The sequence below is a fragment of the Amphibalanus amphitrite genome, unplaced genomic scaffold (assembly GCF_019059575.1).
Source record: "Amphibalanus amphitrite isolate SeventyFive unplaced genomic scaffold, NRLGWU_Aamphi_draft 000513F_arrow, whole genome shotgun sequence".
In the NCBI taxonomy this organism is placed as follows: Eukaryota; Metazoa; Arthropoda; class Thecostraca; order Balanomorpha; family Balanidae; genus Amphibalanus; species Amphibalanus amphitrite.
In genome coordinates this window covers 247,551-269,213 of record NW_024882007.1, presented here as the reverse complement: position 1 = coordinate 269,213, position 21,663 = coordinate 247,551, and the positions used below count along the sequence as shown (strand labels likewise).

Here is a 21,663-nt window from a genome sequence, read left to right as displayed (position 1 = left end):
TTTATAATCGGCTACATTTCATGGCTTTGCGAAACCGAGAAAATGCATATAGCTGTCAACGTTACGGAGGAGTGGAAGCAAAGTGGAAAAGGATCGAAATTAAGGCCATCGTGATATTACTCTGCACCTGAAGCGCGTACGTTTTAGGGTATATCAATCAGAGGTGTGATTCTTTGTCGATTTTTTACGCACTTGCAACTTAAGAGTAGCTTTAACCATCGGAACCGAAGTGCAGGGTCCAAAAGAGAGTCTACACTCGTATCAGTGGACAGAGGACGATATGAATCACGCTCCGAACATCCGAGTGGAGTTGTGTCTGCACAGTGTCAGATCAAAACAAACCGACCAATCAAAACAGGCCACCCTTAGCGCCACAGACGGCAGTCGTCGGCCGGGAGCGCTGAGTCCTATGTAGTCTGTGAGTTACGGTTAATTCCAACATTGATGGCGCATAAATAAAACCATGGAACGAATCTGTTCGTTCGAAGAAAACATGCTCGAACTAAGAAGTACTATTTTTATGATACAGAAAATGAAGAGGGCTGGTCGATAACGTTTTGCCGATCCATCACGTTCTACTTAAAGTAACAGCACTCATGCCCAGTGACCTCCAAAGACCAGGCTTTCCACAACACACTAATTGAGAGCCCCGCCAAAGGCCAACATTCTGGCCCAGTTATCGGCCAAAACAGACCGTCCCGCCCCCGCACCTGTCCAGAGTTGAGAACACCCTGAGGCTCATGAGTCAGATGGATGGTGAAATTTAGCCGCCGTATAAAAGCGGGAGCAGCGCCAGACATAACAAAAGACTCGAGAATAGAGTGGTCCCAAAACACACGGACGATACTAGGCCAGCAATCATGTTTGTCGGCCTCAGCCCTCAAAGCCCCCAAACAGCTGTATATAGAAATGAAAAACACCATACGGACATAAAATAGGTTCGGGCTTACAATAACATTAATTAAGGATTACTTACGCATATGGATCACTGAAAAAAGTTTTGCAAAAAAAAACATTATTTCGTATTACCTGTGCACCGAAACACCGGAAAGATACAACTAAATATTTTTCGCTTTACAACGCTTCGCTTTCCCTTTACAATAGAGGTGGCAAAATGTGGACCCGAGGACCCGGTCCAAAGAACCAGTCTGGACCCATATGGGTCCAGACCGGTTCCAGGAAATTTTCTGTCGGGTCCAACCGGGTCCTTCCATAAACTATACATATTGCACACTACACATTATTGCAAAATATGAAGTGAAAGAAGTGAATGTTTCTTTGCACACAATAGCTCGTGAGTATTCCCAGTGGGAAATAGGCTGTTTTACTTGATGCAACTAACGATACCTACAAGTAGTTTGTATTAATTGACTTTTGGGGAACGGGTCCAACTGGTTCCGATTCCAACTAAGACCGGGTCTGACTGGTTCCAGAAATATCCAGCCGGGTCTGGTTCGAGTCTGGTTCCCAAAATTTTCATCTTTTGCCACCTCTACTTTACAACGACCTAGTCCTAGTTATACCGACTACGCAAGCACAGTGAAAGATCGACCTGGTGACCAGCGGGTCAAAAAGCACGTGCTCTTCTCTGTTCATTCCCCGAATAAATGCTTCACTATGATTTTATAGCGGAGGTTCGTGTCCGACTCCGTGGACTAGGGTCACAACCATCATAAATGTCATGCGGCAATTTTTACGACCATCGTCGTTCATTGTTCCGTAGGAATGTCTGTAGTCTACTCCCATGGAACTAGCTGGAGACATTAATTGGGGAAGAGCCTGTAAATGTGTCAGCAACTACAATTGTTCGGTTTTCACCGATAACTAGCCACAAATTATCTACGTCCTCGTCCGTCCCACACATCGGACAAACTACGCATTTCGGTGACTTACCTTTCCGGTGCCTGCACCTCCCTGTTGTTCCTCTGAGCCGGCCTCCTCTCTGAAAAGAAAACGAGGCATTTTGTGATGGTGAGGAGTGTCACTTGACAGATGATCAGGCATGCCGGTTGTGACTAACTGCCGTACTGGAGCATATAGTGAACGGCGTCCTTTTGGCGACATTAGGAACTGGCACGCTCAGTGTAACGTTTATCTGTAAACTCCCTCCTAGGTAGGACGTTTGTTGCTAGCAACATACATAAGTAGTAGCAGAACAAAATGATTGATCAGAAAGAAACACAGCTAACCTTGCGTTCGGTTCGTGAATGGCAACGTCGGAAGGATCGACCACCGCGGCATCTAGCCGAGGCGCGTCGCCTGCAGTGCTGCCATCTTCTGACGAGTCGGACGAACCAGAGCCGCTCGATGATGACTCGTCTGCGAAACGACCAATAATCACGCATAAAATCGCTGCGAGAAGTGATGACACATATTCCGCTCCAGTTTCGTATTCACTTTAAAAGACTTAACAGCAAAAGAGCAGTATCACAAGTTCAACAGAAGATATCAAACTAATAAACGGAGTGCGAGCAGTCTGGGGTCATCACTCATAGTATGAGAGACCAGCAGCTCTTGATCCCTGGCATAACATACCTGAATGCTTCGACTTCTCGGCTGCTGCTGCGGCTGCTGCCTCTGCGACGGACCGCTCGTGAGCCGCCGCCTCGGGAGAGGTCACACCGAGCACCTCGTCAATATTGGTCATCTGACCTGAGGGCAGCCGAGGTTAGCAAAGGTCATCGAGATGGCGAGAGAACAACATTTTATTGGCAGTCAATGGCATAACGAGAGAACGGCGATGGACGCTGACCAATGATTTAAAATTGAGAAAAAAAGACATCAAAACAGCTACTAATAAAGCTTTATTAAGAACAGCCTAAGCTGCAGCTAATCGTCAAAGGTCACATGTATCGCGGTGTCGCGTGGTCCGATGGGCTATGAGGGACGTCGAACACCCGCAGTGGATACGACGGTGTCATGTTCGGCACACAGCCACCGCGAAACCACGAGTAATATGATCACCCCGCCCCGGTCACCTAACACGGGGAAGGCATCGTATAAAAACAGAACCGTCGGCCACCGCAGTTGCGTAATGGAACCGCAGGACAGACAGTAAACATAGACGGTGAAACGCACCGGGCGCTTTTCACTTACCACAGAGGACAAAAAGGGTGAGGCCTGGTGGCTGACTGGCTATTTAGGTCCGCCGTCAGACAGAAATTACACCCGCACAGGAGTAGAAAAGGCAAGCATACGATGCATTCGCATGCATGTCGCATTAACAATGAATGACAACATTGCTTCATTTCAATTTATTGCCGCAGCCGTCTATGAAGTACTAACAGCAAATGGGTGATGAGCGACGCATAATAAAAATTGAGAAATAAAAAGAAATCAAATTCGTTTCATTGGTTTCATTTTTCTAATAGCCGGTTCATAATGAAGAAGTCCACTTTTAAAATAGGTCTGCATCAGAACCTAAAAATACGAACACCCCCCCCCCCCCCAATCCCCGTGTTTTCCAACTCACTTATGAACAGGGAGAGGTTGCGTTTGGCGGCGCGTCGCTCCTCCTCGCTGGGGCTGAGGGCGGCACACGGGTCGGCACACTCCTGTCCTTCCGGCTCGGCCGTCGCGCTGGTCGGTACCTCCTCACTGGCCACAGCGCGCTCGAACTCCTCGAACGACTCGGGCGGCGGCCCGTCCACCGGCAGCAGCGCGTCAATGTCCTGGCAGGCGCCGATGAAACTGAGTGCCTCCGTGGAGCCGCGGTCGGCGGTGCCGTACCCCGAGTCTCTCTGGCACGGCTGGAACACAAAGTCAGACGCTAGCACCACGTCGGCAGCGGCAGCGGCGGCGGCCAGCGCCGAGGCAGCGACGGCCGCCGAGGACCCGGACTGAGTCGCCGAGGAGCCCGTGTCGTCGTCACTGCCCGCCGCCGGTACCATGGACAGTGAGAAGCGCAGGTCGGCGTCGGAACGCGCGGCACCCTGCTCCTCGTCAGCACTACTCTCCTCAGTGCCGACGTCCTGGTAGACAGACGAGCCAGAGTCGGAGCTCGAGCTCTCCGTCTCTGTGGAAGAGCTCACAGACTCCTGAGGACCGGACAGGGCCGACGGCACCGGCTTGGAAAGTCGCGCGTCGACGTCAGCCGCACTCGGTCGCGACTCGCTGCTCGATTCGTCCTCATCGTCGTCATAGATGCCGAGCATTTCGTTGGCGGTTCGGAATCGAACTGGTGCCGGCGATAGAGAGGCCGGCGGCTGGCGGAGTGGGGGCTCAGCCTCCTCCCCAGTATCATCCTCCCACCAGGCGCGAGGCTCGGACAGGTTTCTCCGTACGGGAAACGCCTGGAAGCGTGGATCCACCTCCGGTTCCGCGTCCGGCGTGAGCTCCTTGTGAGCCGGAGCATCTTCGTTGAATTTATTCTCGCTGAGATCCCACCAGACAGCGGCGCTGGAGTCGACAGGCCGTGGGACGTACGCGGGGTTGTCCTGCACTGTGCCGCCCGTCGAGAGGTCTAGGGAGTCCCTTCTGTTGGTGTCCTGGTTTCCGGGTAGCGCTGAGTCTAACCGAAGAGGGTCTGCTTCGGCCCCCGCCGTATCTGCCGCAGCAGTACCAGAGTTCACGTCCTGTGTGGATGAGTTGTCATCCTGTGCCCACCATGGCTTAGTCTCCGAATCAAACCGGCGTACTGGGTAGTAGGCTGTCCTCGGGTCGGCGGCAGTTGTGTTCCCTCGGTCAAACGTCCAGAACGATCCCTCCTCGGCCTGTGAGGACCGCCCCGAGCTCAGACCGTCCCTGGAGCTGTGTCGAGAGCGCCGCTTGTCCAGCAGCTCGGCCGACCCGGGCCGGGAGCGGTCGGTGCCGCCAGCTCCCCGCGGTGGTTTGCCGATGTCTCCGTTCGAGCGGCGCACGTCATTAGCGGACCGTTTTCTCCTCAGTCGACGCTCCACTGACGCCGCTGAGCTCGTCTCGTCCTCTGAATCTGAGGAACTCGACGCAGCGGCAGCGGCAGCGGTTACACTGCGACGGGAGGCCTCCCGGGAGATAGCTCTCCGCGAGCCGCTGCTTCGGACCGACAGTAGTGAGCCAGTCCGGTCCGCGCGTCGGGCCGAGACGGAGCTCCCTGAGGCGGCGTGGCGCACCGCTGGACGGCTCGACGATCCGCTGTCACTGCTGCCTGAGGTCGTCCTGGAATGTGTCTTGGGCAGCACGCGTCTCTCGTCGGCACTGCTACTGCTGGTGGCACTGGTGGTGCGCGCACTGCTGCTGGTGTCCCGCCGGCCGGCCGCCGCGCCGCCTCTCGCCACCGCCGCGCCACGAGCGGAGCTCCTGGACGGCGGCCGCGCGGGGTCGGCGCGGGGGAGATTCGACCCACTCGGACCCCGACTCAGCCTCCCACGACTCGACTCACGGGAAAGATTACCAACACTCGAATCTCGTGACAACTGTCCATGACTTGGTCCCCTGGTGGGTGTTTTTACCGCACCCTTTCCACGACCGGTGGCTCCTTCTCCGTCACTGGTCTCACTGCTGCGCCGACCAGCACCGGACGAGCTCCTACTCAGAGTACGACCTACTCTCCGCGCTCCGCGGTCCCGCACCGTCACCGCATCACCGTCCGCCATGTTCACTGTCGACTTCCTGAAGTCCTTGTTGGGTCGTGGCGGCAGTGGCGAGCGGTGAGGCGAGGGAGTTGTTTGCGTGGGAGAGCGCGGTGGTACTACCGATGAAGAAGCAGTCGAGGCAGCAGAGGTAGCGGGAGCTGTAGAGGTAGCTGGAGTGGTAGGACTTGTCGTCGTCCTGGCACTCCCCGGTGGCTGATATGGCTTCGGAGCCGTCACCAGCAGATGATCCATGCTCTCCAGAGGTGATTTGGCTCCTTTACTGCCGTGCGCATCGCCTGCTGGTGAGGTCACTACACTCTGTTTGGTCGGGGCAGCCGTCCTGCTCGTCCCCACCGCCGTCTGCTCCGCCTCGCGTCTCGCCCGGTCCCGCTCCAGATCAGCCGCCGTCTCCGCCGACATGGCGTATGTATTCGATGGCTTCTCTCGCACCAGATATTTCTTGTGCGACTCAAAATCAAAATCTGACGGCTGGGGAATGGCGGCGTTGGTCTTGGCCGCGACCTTGGCATAGCCGGGAGAGTAGCCGCTGGAGAGAAACCGCAAGGGTCGCTGCTCTGGCTGGGCTCCTGATGGTGTTGATGACGTTTTGGCTGATGCTGACGATGATGTAGACGTCACTGTTGATGGAGATGACGTAGACGCTGTCACAGCTTTCGACTGCGTCGTCGCCGCAGAAGTTGTCGTTGTAGTTGTGGTACCGGTGGCGGTGCTCGTTGAAGGCTTCTCGTCCTCCGACTCCGATGAACCCGAGGACGAGTCCTCCTCAGACGATGAGGACGATGAAGTTGATGATGAGGAGGAGGACGGTTTCCGTGCAGGGGTGACAGTGGATGTTCGTGGAGTGGTGGGAGGGGAGAGGGCGGCACTGGCGGCTCGGAGGCTGCTCACAGTCACCACTGGCGACCGGGACGAGAGTGGAGATTTGGTCTGAGGTGCCACAGGGGACTTGGCCTTTGAGGCGGCCGCTGAACCCGTTTGTGATCCCACTGACCCCGCCTGCGACGCTGCCGTCGGCCGGGTCAGCAGAGACGTCGGTCGCGCCGGCCGGACATCCCCAGCAGCAGTAGATGACGCCGGAGTTTTGTCTAAATCAGCTGCAGTCGGCAGTGTCTTAGTCGTCGCCTTCCGCTGGTAGGGCTCCTTCTCCGGCTCTTTACCAATCGCCTTCAGGTAGGCCATCCTCGCCGAGGAGGCCGGAGGGGCGTTCCGCGACACCCCCAGCCGATTCCAGCGATCACCGTCCGCGGAACTATCATCACCCTTCCCCGCCGCAGCCTTCCCAATGCCACCCGTCGTCGTTCTCAGGTAGCTCTGCTTTCCGTCCGTTTTGGAGTCACCACTGCTCTCCCCGGCTCGCCTACTGAGGTAGCTCGCTTTGGCCTCCTTGGGCTCAGCTAGTCGCGACCCGAAGCGGCTCTGGTAGCCTCCGGAGGCGGCGCCGCTCGTTCCAGAGCCGGTGTCGCGGTCCGCGCCGGCACGGGAGGTCGCCGAGGAGTAGCGAGAGGCGTAGGACGGTGTGTCGGACTCTGTACGAGAGGAGGAGCCGGCTCGACCAGTCCGGTCGGAGGTGAGACCGCCGCCATACCGGTCCCGGGACTGTGACCTGGGGGAGAGAGGGGTCAGTGAGAGGTCACTCAGGTCACTGTCGAGCTTAAATGACAAGGACAATTAATGACCTGTTGGAGCGATAGGTGAATGAAAAGGGCTATATAATAGTATAATTACGAGCATTGTACAATACGAGAATGGATATAGCACGTAGCAGCTGAACGTTCTTGTAAGAGCGAATAGCCACCCCCTTTTTATTGGTGCTATAAGAAGAATGGCCGCCATCAATCACGGCCAATGTGACAGATAGATGACAAGGTACGCGAGTGGTGACATTATCATGACACGAAAATTACCGGATGATGGAACACAAATTAAGGTAAAATGAGACAGGATTATCAAGAAAAGTTTTCTTTTGTTCGTTAAATTTATAGACGGTCTCGGTCTCCTCGAGATGGATCGATAACTGCAAGCTACTTAAGCCTGAAATCAAGCATAGTTACCCCACAAACTCTTGACAGATACGAAATGCCTATCTACAACGCTATTATGCTGACCGACCGGAAAGCTTCCTCTGTGTATATTCCTAGTATGATTACGCCAAATTCACCCAAATTTCCGCCCACAGACCCACCTATCCCTGGTAGTGGAGGAGGCGCGAGACGTCGATGACGTCACCGCCGGCTCGTAGCGCGACCGAAAGCTGGACGCCCCATAGTTCTGGAACACAAACAAAACATTCGCCGTTAGGTAGCCCGAGAAACGGTGGCCGTTAGCCAAAGATAACTCGGCCTCGTGCACATGGAGGGACCCCAAACACGCGCCCGGAGAGGTGTAATTTATCATACGTGTGGAGTGCTATGCGAGAAGGAAGGGGGTGGGAGAGAAAGATGAATGGATACGAGAGAGAGAGAGAGAGAGAGAGAGAGAGAGAGAGAGAGAGAGAGGGAGAGAGAGAGAGAGGGAGAGAGAGAGAGAGAGCACCGTGCTTTATCGGCTCAGAGAGGAGGAGGAGAGACAGCTAGACATGATGAACACTATACAGACAGACATATAGACAGTCTGACAAACCGACATATTGTATTGAAAGATAAACGTCTGTATGTTAGTAGGTATACCTACTAACATACAGACGTTTATCTTTCAATACAATACCAAAGCACGTTCATCAAAATGTGACGATAGTTATGTGATAGCATTGATATTCGACCCCATAAAGACGGGCCATCCCCAGAGGCACGTGCCCTGCACTGAACTGTAACCGCTGACCCAGAGGTGAACGCACTCCCAAGGTAACACCCGGACAGGTGCGAGCCTCTGTGATCTGTGCGCGAGTCAGAAACCCAGTCTGGTGGTATAGTTTTCCAACCACGCACTTTCAGGAATTGATCTTACAAGACGGTACGACAGAGGCTGTCGGATTGAACGTTTTATGATCGGGAGAAAGGCTTCTTTAAGGAGGGTGAACATTTATGAACAACTATCATCGTGCGAGCGCATTACCTCTTTCTTTAGTCATCGGGAAGTAAGCGATTCGGAAAGGAGCTATGTCATCCTTGGAAAGGAAATGTGTTCGGTGAATTGTTTATTTTAGGCATAATAGGCAAAAATCAAGATAAATATAAAACGAGTCCAATAGTTCGGGATATTTCAGGCCTTATTTTTCACTTTATTTTTCCATTCAATTTTGTTTATTCCTGCTGCTCTGCGTTTTTCCATCACACCGAGCTGCCGAGGTCCGACCTACCCTCCCCCAGCCCGGCTCAGCCTGAGGGCAGGTCAGGCAGCGCCGGGGGCCCCCGAGGTCACTGGCGCCATTGTGTCGGGGTCATACGTGCGCCCGACACCCGACACCGGCGCCAACCGACGGAGGTCGACACTGACATCAACACGTTTCCGACTCCGCGGCGCCGGCCTCTGTGCCCCAGCTCCGCACAGTTGAGTATTTTCGGAGCCACTACCGGTAGGCCGGACGGCGACCGTCTCTCCGCAGCCGCCGACGCTCGTCGTCGTCGTCGTCGTCGTCGCTCGCCGTTCCTCGGCGGCCGAGTCGTCGCTCGTCGTCGGTGGACCGCCGTCGCCGGCGTCGCCGCATACTTGGCACGACGGTCGCTTCCCGGCGGCGGGGCGGCCGGGCCTCTCCGCCGTGCCGGCGCTCACTCAGGCTGCCGAGACGACACGGCACTGGGCGCACCTAGATGTACGTCCTCACTGCACGTATATCGCGGGAGGTAGCATACATTACGCACATCCTGCGCGCCGACGACACAGTGCGTTGACGGTAAAGCGTCCGAGACAAGCGCGAGTTGGGTCCTCGTTTTAAACGGCGTGGTCGTCTCAAATGGCGTGTGCCGTATCGCGTGAATTAATGTGCAACGCATGATGTGTTAGTGGCGGCACTGCAGCCCACGGTGCCAAGAGGAATGTTTATTGCAGGACTAGGAGTGCACGGTATCACAGCTCAGTGTCAGGAATTTTTGCAGCTAGCTATGATTTGAGCTCTCAGCTGATGATAAACTTATCAAACCGCCATGAGGACTCTCATAAACTTATTTCTAATGAATGTAAACACACGTGTTGATGTAACTTCAAACGCACCGCACTCTCCAGACAAAATATGCGGTTATTAATGTGCTGGATCCCGCCGCCAACGGAAGTGGCGAGCACTTGCTGCCACCGGTGGGCGGCTGCTCAAACAATCAGACCGTGACTGTGTGGGGCGCCGTACAAACACAGGTGCGCCGCCGAGACGGCTGCTCCTCTCTGCCGCCTGTTCTGAAAGGTAGGCAGAGAGAGGAGAGAAAGAGAGAGAAAGAGAGAGAGTGAGAAAGAGAGAGAGAGAGAGAGAGAGAGAGAGAGAGAGAGAGAGAGAGAGAGAGAGAGAGAGAGAGAGAGAGAGAGAGAGAGAGAGAGAGAGAATGAGAGAGTGAGAGAGTGTGAGTGAGAGTGAGACAGAGAGAAATAGAATTGAAGTGATTAATTTCCAGATTTTAGCAACGGTTGCGTGAGAGTGGAGTGCCCCTAAAGACTAAGGTTCACATTCTCTGTGACCCATAATGCAAACTCGGCGTCACCTGCGCCGGTGTAGTCTTCGCAAAGCCACCGCTCGCCGGTCGGTGTTAACACGTGGGTGCCGGGGCTGACAGACGCCGGTCCCCCCTCTACCGATGGGGGGGGGCGGGCCCGGTGCCAACCACCGCTGGCAGACGGCTGCGGATGTGCCGATCGTAGGCGCACCGGTCCGTGCGCAGGCGCCACCTCTCGCGGCGCGTTCAATGGGTCACGCGGCCGGATCACAGGAGAGCCGTATGATGTGGGGCAGTTACGCCATATCCCAGCTGATTCACAGTGAGCTGCATTGTAGTTTCGATGAAGAATGACGCGAGACTCCAGCTAGCCATCCAGCGAGGACTGGCGTCACGTTGGAGTGACTAACTGCAGCTGGCGCCAATTAGGAGTTAATCCATCATCACCTTTGGGTCACCGGGCTCCTTGACGAATTAACGAGCGGCTGGGCGGAGAGGGGGCTCGTGCACAGCTGCGGTAGCAGTCTGACATTTGAGTGGCACGTCCATCAAGTGATAAGCGAAGACGCAATGCACTGAATAGAAAAATAGGAACGGAGGGAAAACGGAAAAGAATGAGGGCGTGTGCGCCCAACATATAAAAGCCAGGAAAGGCGGCGTGTTTGCATGAGCGATATGCGTTGGACACGAAGCCCCGGTGAAGCTAGTTCACCTGCACGGCAGATCAGCTGTACCCAGCCTCAAAGGCGGCCCAGTGGGACAGCAATAGGATAGAACGACGGTAAGCACGACGTCACGGCAGCACTTACCGAGGAGAGCGGAGTCCTCCCAGAAGACGTCGAGCTGCCGTAGCTCCTGCTAGAAGAGCTGCTGTAACTCGAGGGAGACGTTGCCTGGAAACGAAAGTATTCTGTTAGACAGCACTGGCAGGCAGCGTATTCAGCCAGTCAGTCATTTCAGGACTGACTGACTGACTGACTGACTGACTGACTGACTGACTGACTGACTGACAGACTGACAATCGAGGAGACAGACGGGCAGGTGGGAGGCCTGGCAATGACTCATCTTCTGGCGACGGTATGAGAGGTGTCGGAGAATGAGTTAGGGTGGACGGACATGATTCGTTTCGACCCAGAGGCATTGTGGAGGGTGTTTGATAGACAAAATGGGCGATGTCAACGATAACAGCCACAACAGAGTATCTGAGAACGGACTTGCCTTCGTGTTGGACCGAGATACAGTTATTTTAATTCGGTCTTAGTGTCAACGGTAAGTAATGGCTCACATGATTCGAACCTTTGACGTCATGGGTCAGGTGGTTGTAGCCCATGACGTCATGGGTCAGCGATCCGGGTCGCCACTGGCCGGTCAGCGACGCGGGGGCGGGAGCGGGTCACCCTTCTGTCCCAAAATACCCGCCAGCGCCGGCGGCGGTGGCCGGCCGGAGGACCACGGACTGTGGCGCCGGGTCGCGGGCCGGCTGACCTGGTTCTGAGCCCACTGCCGCGCCGACGGGACCGTAGAGACCGACGGCCGGTGTGCCCGCCAAGGGTCAGGTCGAGCCGCCGTGAGGCAATACGTACAGACCACGCCGTCTGTGACCCTTTCGTGACCTAGCTAACTAGTTAGTGACCCTGCCTGACACGTCCCTGATCGTGATTGACTCGATCGTGACCCCGAGCGCCCCATTTCGTAATTATTACCGGCAATAGAGAGAACGGTTAATGAATTATTACACCACACACAAACAGCCGACTATGTACACAGGGAAGGCCCATGACCAATTGAGTTGGGTAAGAGCTCCCGAGAAGATAGGGGGGGGGGGGGGTGTCACAATCACTACTTGGTAATGACAAGGATTTTCAACGAATCTCAGCACGAATACGCGGCAATAACGCTAAGATTTCGAACAACACGCCACAAACGTGTTTCCTCCAGACAGCCACCACGTCGTGGCTATTTCCGATAGCTCGTCGACCTGTTTAGGAGACTGGGGCAGCTTGTGTTGGCTGCGCCGACAAGGAATGATGGGGTCATTTCACAAACCCTCCCCCTCGTCTGACAGCGTGGGATCAAACCAGGCGCGTGGGCGCCGACAGAGGTTCATGGGGGTGTTCATCACGCGCTCTGGCTCCGCAGGAGTAGCGACCGTCCGGACCAGTCCAGGGGCTAAAAGACCATTTTTATTTTTTTTTCTCATACCATGCCTTATTTATGTAAGCACCTGGGACATGATACATACAACTTTTAGAAGTCCTGGATTGTGCAATTCAGAAATCAAATTTGCTCCATTACAAAGGTCTTCAGACCATAACTTGGCTTATCTCTTAGGCACAGCCAAAAGAGAGAGAGAGAGAGAGAGAGAGAGAGAGAGAGAGAGAGAGAGAGAGAGAGAGAGAGAGAGAGAGAGAGAGAGAGAGAGAGAGAGAGAGAGAGAGAGAGAGCGCGAGAGAGAGAGAGAGAGAGAGAGAGAGAGAGAGAGAGAGAGAGAGAGAGAGAGAGAGAGAGAGAGAGAGAGAGAGAGAGAGAGAGAGAGAGAGAGAGAGAGAGAGAGAGAGAGAGAGAGAGAGAGAGAGAGAGAGAGAGAGAGAGAGGTAAGTGGGTGACTGAGGCTAAGTGGGAGCACTGGGGAAGGGCCTGTCCCGTAGCTCAGTTGGTAGAGCATTGGACTCCCGGTAGTGAGAGCCCGGGTTCGAGACGCTAACGGCGCTCAATATTTGAGACTCCTGACAGGGATGGTCTGCGGTTGGTGGGAGCAGCCGCAGCCAGTTGAAGTCAGTTGAGTGCGGCAGGCCGTGTCCGGCTTTGAAGGGCACGTTAAACTTTGGCATCTAAATTCTCCCGATACCCGGAATTGCGCGATCGCACGGTAGGGGTCGGGGTCTACGCAACAAGCTCTGCTTAGCGTGGGCTCCGGCTCTGTCAATCCGTCTATTCAAACATTCGAGCGAAATTTATATAAAAAACAATTCCGTCGCCCAACAGTTATGGCGAGAGGCGAAGCATTAGAAATCATTCAAAATCAAATCAGTCAACCCGATACTAATCACAGCCGCAGGTTCAACCGTCGCCGCTGTCGAGAGCACAGGTCACCGACCTCCGTCAGTTCAGTTCAGTTCGTTCGCCTCGCGCCGGCCGGCCGGCCATCCGCCGCCCATTCCACACATTGTCTGCACGTCAGTCCGGCGCCACCGGCCGGCAACTCAGCGTCGCTTCTGTCGATCGCGTCATCGGTCTCGTCGATAGCGACGTCAGTGACGCGTCGAAGTCGACAGATCACTCTACCTGCTGATGGAGGCTCAGGCTCAAAATCAGGTGACGCGGGATGTGTCATCGAGAACACGAGAAGAATGGACGCTGAGCTTCGGTCCGGGGTGAGTGCGAAGGAAACTTAGGTATACCTACCTTAGGTACCTATACATATAACGATTGACAAAGGATAACATAGGTACCATGAGTACGAATGATTTATCATTAAATTGTTTTAAGTAGGAAGGAGTGAATTCAACTAGTAACAACGGACAGGTTAAAAAAACATCGCTTCTTCACTTCGTTCAGCATTGAATCCGATCCCTGCGAAGCTTTTCTATTGGCGAGCTATGCGGCACAGTATACTTGCAGGCGCCGACCGCTGCTGCCATCTATGTACAGGGAGCATTACTAGAAATGCATTGCGGTACAGCATAACTACCGGCGCTTGACTACTCCTGCCATCTATTGGCAAGATTGTCGGCGGGAAGAGGCGCACAGTTGTATGGCTTTTAGCTTGCCTTGTGAGCAATCTTCGTGAGTGGAAAAGCAAAGGAGCTGGCAGCATTTAGTGCACTAGTGACACGTTGGTAGCAAAACCATTGATTCACCGCACTACAGGCAAGCCCGGGTGTGGGGATAATAACATTATTCATAAAATACTGATGCCAAAATCAAGAGCGACATAACGATTCGATAAAATGAGTGAATCACTCTTCCTCGAACCAAGCGGTAGCTCATTTTTGTGACGCACATGAGCACATGAGGCAAATAATATAACAGAGCATGCACAGGGAATGAACACATCATACATATGTTGTAAGGACAGCCCTATCCATCAGCTGAAGTCCAGTCTGGGAAGGCAGCGGAGTGGCTAGCGCGTCACTGTTGGAGCTGGGGCCGGTATTCGCTGGCGCCCTGCCCATCCACCACGTCACTGCCTACACAGTGGCCCACTCTCAGCCGGCGCCGGGAGACCCCGAGTGAAAAGTGTGCGCGCCCGCCGGCCGCGACCGGGGCGAGCTAAGACGCTGATGGATAATGAAAATGCTCACTCAAAGTCGATGTAGATCGATTTATCTTGACTTGGTCGGCTCTGAAAGTTTATCAACGTATCGCGAGTCTTTCGAGTAAAAATTTGGCAAAAAGAATATGAAAGTTTAACCACGAATAGACGGCAACCTCACTTGTAACACGGTCAAATTTTAAGCGCAGGAAGATGAAAAAAATCCAGTCAATGCAAGCCTGGGACTAAGTTCCATAGGCAATATCGGTCCTAAATGCAAACAAGTAGGGACAAGACTGTGAAATAACCCAGTCATTCCTTGTCGATGGAACGAATATCACTACCTCTCAGAATCATAAATTAAAAGCCAATTTGTACTACATTTTGTGGCTTGTCGGAAGCCTTGATCTTCCTGCAGGAGCCCATTAAACTAGCGCTCACACTTTTTAAGCCTTTCAGTGCACATGTGTTACAAGTCTGTCAAGGATCCATACCCTCTAGTCTCCTACGCACAACACTTTTCACGCCGGTCTTTATCCGTGAGTGACGCTGTCACAACACGCTATACGCTGTCACAGACACACGTATGACCGAGTCTCAGAGCAGATTAAATTCATCGACTACTATGGGAAATAACGACAGTTTACCTTGCGGGATCTCTTTTTTTTTAATTTGTCATAATTGATGAAATGATTGCTTTGGACCCTTATCGAGTCCGTTCTTCTACGGCAGCTCACTTAGGCGACCAAATTGCTAGCGATTATTGAAGAATGCGATAAAATTGGGAATAAGTTGCGAATAATGGAGGGTGGTCACTGGTCAATCTTGGAAGATAGACTGATGGTGTGTTTGTGTGTTTGGGTTTGGGTTTATGTTTCGCTAAATGCCGGGCCATCGTCGCTCCGTTGAAAGCGTCATAACAAATCGAGCTGTGTAAATAATTGAGCTGAAATTGCGATGAGAAGGAAAACCGTTTTGCCCGTATGAAAACAGCACAATACTCGTAGCTTTAAATAGACAGAAGAATATAAAAAACAATGATGCTATTGAGCCTGTTAACGTCCCACCTGTTCATCAAAGAGGTCCAGCATGCCAAACTATTCCATTCAGTACAAAACACCGGGTAGGTAACTAGGTATTGATGGTCCAACATGAAGCTCAATACCACCGTAGTTTCATTGAGCCATGCCAAAGTAAGCAGCTCCTATACGAAAATATCCCGATTATTGAGAAATAGTAGCCGAGCAGTGGGGGCAATAGTTTGATGTGCACTTCAGGCTGGCGTTTACGCAAACATACGCCTCCGATTGGGCCAGATTCGCGGTAAATAAACCGACAGTTTTCGCAGAATTGACGTCAGGCAGACAAAGGCTGGATCGGAAATCCGAGAAGGTAACCCAAGTGACCCCAACTCTACGAGATGGCACCGACACTCCCACCGCTCATGACCTATCATCTAAAACACATCACAACCACGCTGACCGGAAGAAATTCGTCCATACAGCGACCTACTTCACTCGGCCCCTTGGGGACGGCCAGCCCCGTCTAACACTCACGTATCGGCTCCTGTACGAAGACATGCCGCGGGCAGGTCACCCGGCTCGTCGGCCGACAGTAGCGCGGTCACTGGTCGGCGGCGGACATGGCGCACGGGCGGCGCACGGCGCGACGGCCACTGGCGGCCGCTGTCACCGCCGCCGCCGCCGCCGCCGCCGCCGGGCCGCCGCTCGCTAAAAGTAGCGCCCAGCGTCGGGGTCGAGCTGGCACCGGCACCGACATTCCGGCTTATGGCAGAACCGGCGAACGGGGATCGGTCCGCGATCGGCGAGCGGGTGCGACGGCGCGGGCCGTGGGGCGCATCTCACACATGGGGTACTTTCTCATCTGTCTCCTAGTCTGCATTAGAGGGGTGCCTGACGTAATGGCACACGCGCAGCAGGCAGCCTTGGCCCAAGGTAATGATAACACCCGTTAGAGGAGCACTAAGCCAGCACCCACCACCTCCACCTAATGTCTAGGAGTGGGCAGTGGCATTAGCAGCTGGGATCACTTGCCGACGAATAGGGCACACAGACGCTGCAGACGACGGGCCCTGTTCAGCTCCCAGTCTACCCGCCTATAGCGCGGCGTTCCACTTCCGTATGGCGGAAAACTCCCACCCTAGCGACCAAACTCCCTCGGCTCGCGGGTCCCAGCGGAACAGACGCTTTGTCGGCGGACGCAGGGGATAACATTTGGTGCTGGATCAGTTATTATGACAGTGCGCCGCCCGGTGACTTTGTTATGGTTGTGATCTGATTTGGGACACTACTGAAACAACGGGGTCAAAGCCAGGTGATTGACCTGGATAGGGAACACCTGAGGTTAGTTAAAGAAGCTCTGAACTACCTGACCTGACCTGAGGTCATGGCCTGGCAAATAGCACGGCTGGTGAAAGAAACTGCATAAGTTTTACGCCTACAGCCTTGCATAATCATAATTATTTAATGTATTAATATTAACCTATGCATTGTGGATGTCACCCTCACAATTAGAGCGCATTTTCCATTCAAGGGTGATTTCAGAGCAGAAGTTGAGAAGTTGATTTTTGGTCACAAGAAGGTAAGCGTCATCGTCAAGCGATTTTAGCGTAATGTACCTACGATTCGTCAACGGACCATGCTTTGGTAATTGGTAGCCATGACCATTTGACCATTTACCTATACCTACATAGAGGTCAATGGCCATCATCAAGGTTTGTCATAGCCGTGCACTCACTCAGCTGCACCACAAGACACAATCGCATCACAATCCATATGTAGCATGAGATGAGAGCTTCAGCCTTCATTTCGAGTCGGGAAAACTTTTCATCCTCGGGCCATGATAAATGAAAATGCCAATCAAACGATTCACTTTGAGCTCAGCAATCCTGACCTATCTTGGCGGAGGTGTGTGGTTTCATAACTGGCAAGAGTCACCGAAGAGGCATGGCACCTATCGTCATTCGTCCCTCATATCAGTTACGTATTTTTTTTATTTACCATCGTACGACCATCGTGCATCATATCAATGCGTACATTTTCCCTACCATCGTACCACCATCGCAATCGCCCATCACATCAATTTACGCCTACATTGAACAATGAACATCCTATTTGATCTCCCGGTGCAAAATACCTACTCCGCTCCAACTCACCTTCTCATCTGTCGTCTCTCTTGATGACGTTTTCTTCTGCGTCTGTCGTTTCTTTTCCGGGCTAGATTTGCGTCTCGTTCCGTTCTGTGGTCTCTTCCTACCCTGAGGGGGTTTGGCCGGCGCCTGCGCCGACCTCACGGTTTGCTGAGCCGGGGTCGGCATCACGACACCGTCCCGGTCACTTCCCGCGACCTTAGCCGCGCACCGCCCGAGGCACTTTGCCCGGACCGGTTCCGCTTCCATGCGCAAACTGGAACGCTCCAGCGACGTTGCCAGCAGGTTCTCAACTCCGGGCCGGCCGGCCGGCTGATAGCACGCGCGGTGGGCGCGGTGGGAATAAGTTTGAGAGCCCCGCACGCAGCCTGTTCGGTTTGGGGCCGCCGCGATTGCCGCGGGTCAAACGCCTCGGGCGTGAGACTGGGGAGGGAGGCCCGGAGGGGAAGTCGGAACTCGGAAGTGGGGGGGGGGGGGGGCTTGGAAGTTACAAATGAAAATCATTGAACGTGGATCATGCATACATCGGTAGTGTTGAAATGTCGGAAGTGGTGGGCATAGAAATAAGAAACGGGTTCGGAACGAATTACCAATACCGTGTTTTTTGTTTATTATTGACATTTCTTATCTGAATGAGTCACCCCGAAAGCAGTTTAAAAATTTCTTTGAGCAGATAAATGACAAGGGCAGTAGAAGATAATGATACGGAGATAAGCAGCACGAATTGTATGGGTTTAGTATGTAAAAGTAGACACCATTATACCTATACTGCATGTGCATATGTATTACATCAAGTGATCAAGATATCCTTCCAGGCGGTGGGGGGGGGCATTTTTTTGCCCCCCCCCCCTTTAGTTTTTTCAATATATCTCGAGAACCGCTGCGCCGATCGTCACCAAACTTTCAGTACCCTCCCGGGAGCAGCTAGCGCACATGGTGACCAAAATTTTTTCCAAAGGCTATGATAGGTTGGCCGCTAATGACGTCAGAGTGGCGTCATTTTTGCCATTTTCGACCCAAAAAAAGGTTTCGCGGGAAGAGCTGTCAGGCCTACAGCTTTAGAGATACAGAAAAATTTTCAGACATAAAAGGTGTGGAATCAAAAGGGCTACAAAACTGCAATTTCGGTTTTTCGATTTTTTTTTATTTGGCCCCCAAAAATCAAAAAATAGATTTTTTGAATATAATAGCCCAAAAATCCAAAAAGTTTTTTGAATTTCGAAAAAACCGAAATATATGTGATAGTCCCTACCGCCTTCTATCTCCATACCAAATTTGAGATCGATACCTCTTTTTTTGGCCAAGTTATAGCGAAAAAACTGTTGAAAATTGATGACCTCAAATTTTCAAACTCAATTGTTAGCAATTCTAGACCTTGTAGCGCAAAACAAAGACCACCATTAGACTCCCCGTGACGAGCTGCATCGAATCGATACCCATTTTAGGTATGCAAAAATATCAACTTTGAAATTTGACCTTTTTTGACCTGACCTTGACCTGACCTCCACCAGAAAGTGACCTAAACCGTACCTGATGGTCTTATAACCAACACCATTGAGTTGGAAATGAAAAACTGGCCATAAAACATGCATCGCATAACCTTAGTAAAGTTGGGCTCATGTGGTGACCCTTGGTGACCTTTGGTGACCTGACCTGTGACCTGACCTGGTATGACCAGTGACCTCTAATAGCAACATATGTACTAGACAACTGACGCCTTATCGCTGATTTTCGACAAAATGCGTTTTACTCGGTGTTATAGCGCTTTCCCTAGAAGCCCCGTGAACGGTGAAACATTTGTAAGTAGGTATAATATTATTTAGTGGCCGAGAGCCGTGAAGGATGCACGGCTAAATCGTGTTCCCGGCTGTGGCGGGAAGCGGTCGCGCGTCGGCGCGCGAGCAGAGCAGAGCAGAGCGCTGGGCAGAGGGTGTGTGTGTGTTGTGTGTTCGGTCAAGCTGAGAACACAGGAATACAGAGACATGCAGTAAGACCGGAGGCTGTATCTGAAGACTGAGGTGTCTTACATTGGTGGCAGCGGTGGTTGTGGTTGCGAACCGGGTTGTGTTGGCCTCACACAGTCTTGGCCTGATAAATTGTTTGACACGGAACCGATCAGCTGCGAGCTGTTATATAAACATTTGATTTTTTCACGCCCCAAGTGATACGCAGTGATTAACGACGACGTCGTGATTATCTCAAGAGGAAATGGCTCACTTCGCGCCACCCAGGTATGACGGTCGGGGGTCATTTCGTCGTTTCCGAGAGGATTTTAAGAGTTTTTGTGCCGTGCAGTCGTTCACGGGTGAGGCGACTCTGAACTGTTTGCCGCTGTGTCTGGATGGAGCGGCCCGAGAGGCGTTCGACACGTTTGAGCGTCCTGCTGACGGCTCAATCGACACTCTGCTAGACCGTCTCGGAGCCGTGTTCCCGGACGCTAGCGCCTTGGACTGCCACAGCGCGCTGCAGGCGCTCAAATTCGACCCGACGGCTCAGTCACTGGACACCTTCATTGTTCAGCTGCGCGGCCTGGTCACTGCCGTGTTTGGCGCCCACTCGCCTGATACGCATCTCTATCACTATTTCCTGGCGATGGCGCCCGGTCCGAGCCCGCCCTCGACCAGGCGGAGGCTGGGCCGGCCGGATCGGACTCAGAGCGACCGGGGGTGCGTAAAGTGGGAGACGAGGCTGCAGAACCATCAGTGCTGGAGCAAATTCTGCGCCGCATTGCGCAGCTGGAGTTACAGCTGGCTGCTACTAACCGGATGGGACAGATGAGGCATGACCGGGCCCGGGGCCGACAGGAGTGTGACGTGTCAATGCCCATATGTCTGTGTTGTGGGGAGACGGGTCACGTGAAACCAGATTGTCGTTTCCGTCTAGCCAGGTGCTTTGCCTGTGGGAAGGTGGGCCATGTTCAGCGCACGTGCCGCCTCTCGGGAAACGCCGGAGGGGAGGGCGCTCAGGGCGGCGCGCGCGCTCCCCGGTCACTCGGCCGCCGGGACCGAGAGTTTTGAATAACTGCGCTGCATCGGCGTCGGACATTACGGTCAAGGCAAAGGTTAGTGAGGTGCCAGCGCAGCTTGTTGTGGATACAGGAAGTGCTATAACAATAGTTCACAGGCGGATTTATGATCAGATTTCAGCGCGTCCCCAGCTACAACGTTGTGACGTCACCGCTAAAACTGCAACTCAACAGCCGTTGCGTCTGCTCGGTCGGTGTGCAGTGCATTTTGTTATCGATAATGTGTCATACCCGCTCTCTGTGTTTGTATCCGACGAAATCGTTCCCATCCACTGCCTCCTGGGCATGGATTTTTTTGCGCAGTATCCGTTTGTTCTTGACTTATCGACGAAGCAGCTGACACCTGCAAACCAGGTGAACCGTCAGCCGGTCGCCACGGTGTTGCCTGAGCGACCGAAGACTCGTGTGTGCAGGGTGTCTGTACAGGAAACGTACGCTATACCCCCAAACTGTGAGGTTGTGATCCCCGGCCATGTCGATGATGCTGATTTTGAGGGAGAGGCTGTGTTCATTGCCGACGTCGCAGTCAGTGGGTTGACGTTCCTGGACGGACTGGTTGATGTGAAGCCGGGCGGCAGTGTTCCGGTCGTGGTGCGTAACGTGACGTCATCCTCGGTCTCGGTGTCTAAGGGCAAGGGCCTAGGATCAATGGAAGCCGACTTCTCCATTGCAGGGGAGGGGAATGATGCAGACAATGGGGTGTCAAATGGTCCCAGCTCTGGCGCGGGTTCCAATGATGCAGACAATGGGGTGTCAAATGGTCCCAGCTCTGGCGCGGGTTCCTTGGAGGATTTGGTCGATCTGTCTGATGTGTCGCTAACGAGTCAGCAGCGGGAAAAGTTCTTTGCTCTGTTGCGCCGGTACCCCTCGTTGTTCTCAGACCAGCTTGGTCACTGCTCACTAGTTGAGCACGTAATCGACACGGGCACTGCCAAGCCGGTGCGATCAGCTCCCAGACGAATTCCCCCACACCTGGAGACAGAAGTAAAGCAGCGCGTGCAGGATATGGTAGATCAGGGGGTGCTGGAGCCGTCTGATGGCACTTGGTCATCACCGGTAGTCCTGGT

The 21,663-nt window shown here is 53.4% G+C and overlaps 1 protein-coding gene across 1 annotated transcript in view; it reads right to left on the bottom strand.

Moving 5' to 3' along the window:
- Positions 1–16,060, bottom strand: part of LOC122393045 (FH1/FH2 domain-containing protein 3-like) — a 98,471-nt gene extending 82,411 nt beyond the window's left edge. Inside the window, exons 1-7 of the mRNA XM_043388626.1 lie at positions 15,959–16,060; positions 10,957–11,040; positions 7,756–7,841; positions 3,473–7,176; positions 2,536–2,652; positions 2,190–2,319; positions 1,894–1,942 (exon numbers count right to left, since the gene is read on the bottom strand). Coding sequence (XP_043244561.1) covers positions 1,894–1,942; positions 2,190–2,319; positions 2,536–2,652; positions 3,473–7,176; positions 7,756–7,841; positions 10,957–11,040; positions 15,959–15,982 — 4,194 coding nt within the window. The 5' untranslated portion in view covers positions 15,983–16,060. The remainder of the gene's footprint in view (positions 1–1,893; positions 1,943–2,189; positions 2,320–2,535; positions 2,653–3,472; positions 7,177–7,755; positions 7,842–10,956; positions 11,041–15,958) is intronic.
- Positions 16,061–21,663: the final 5,603 nt, after the last annotated feature.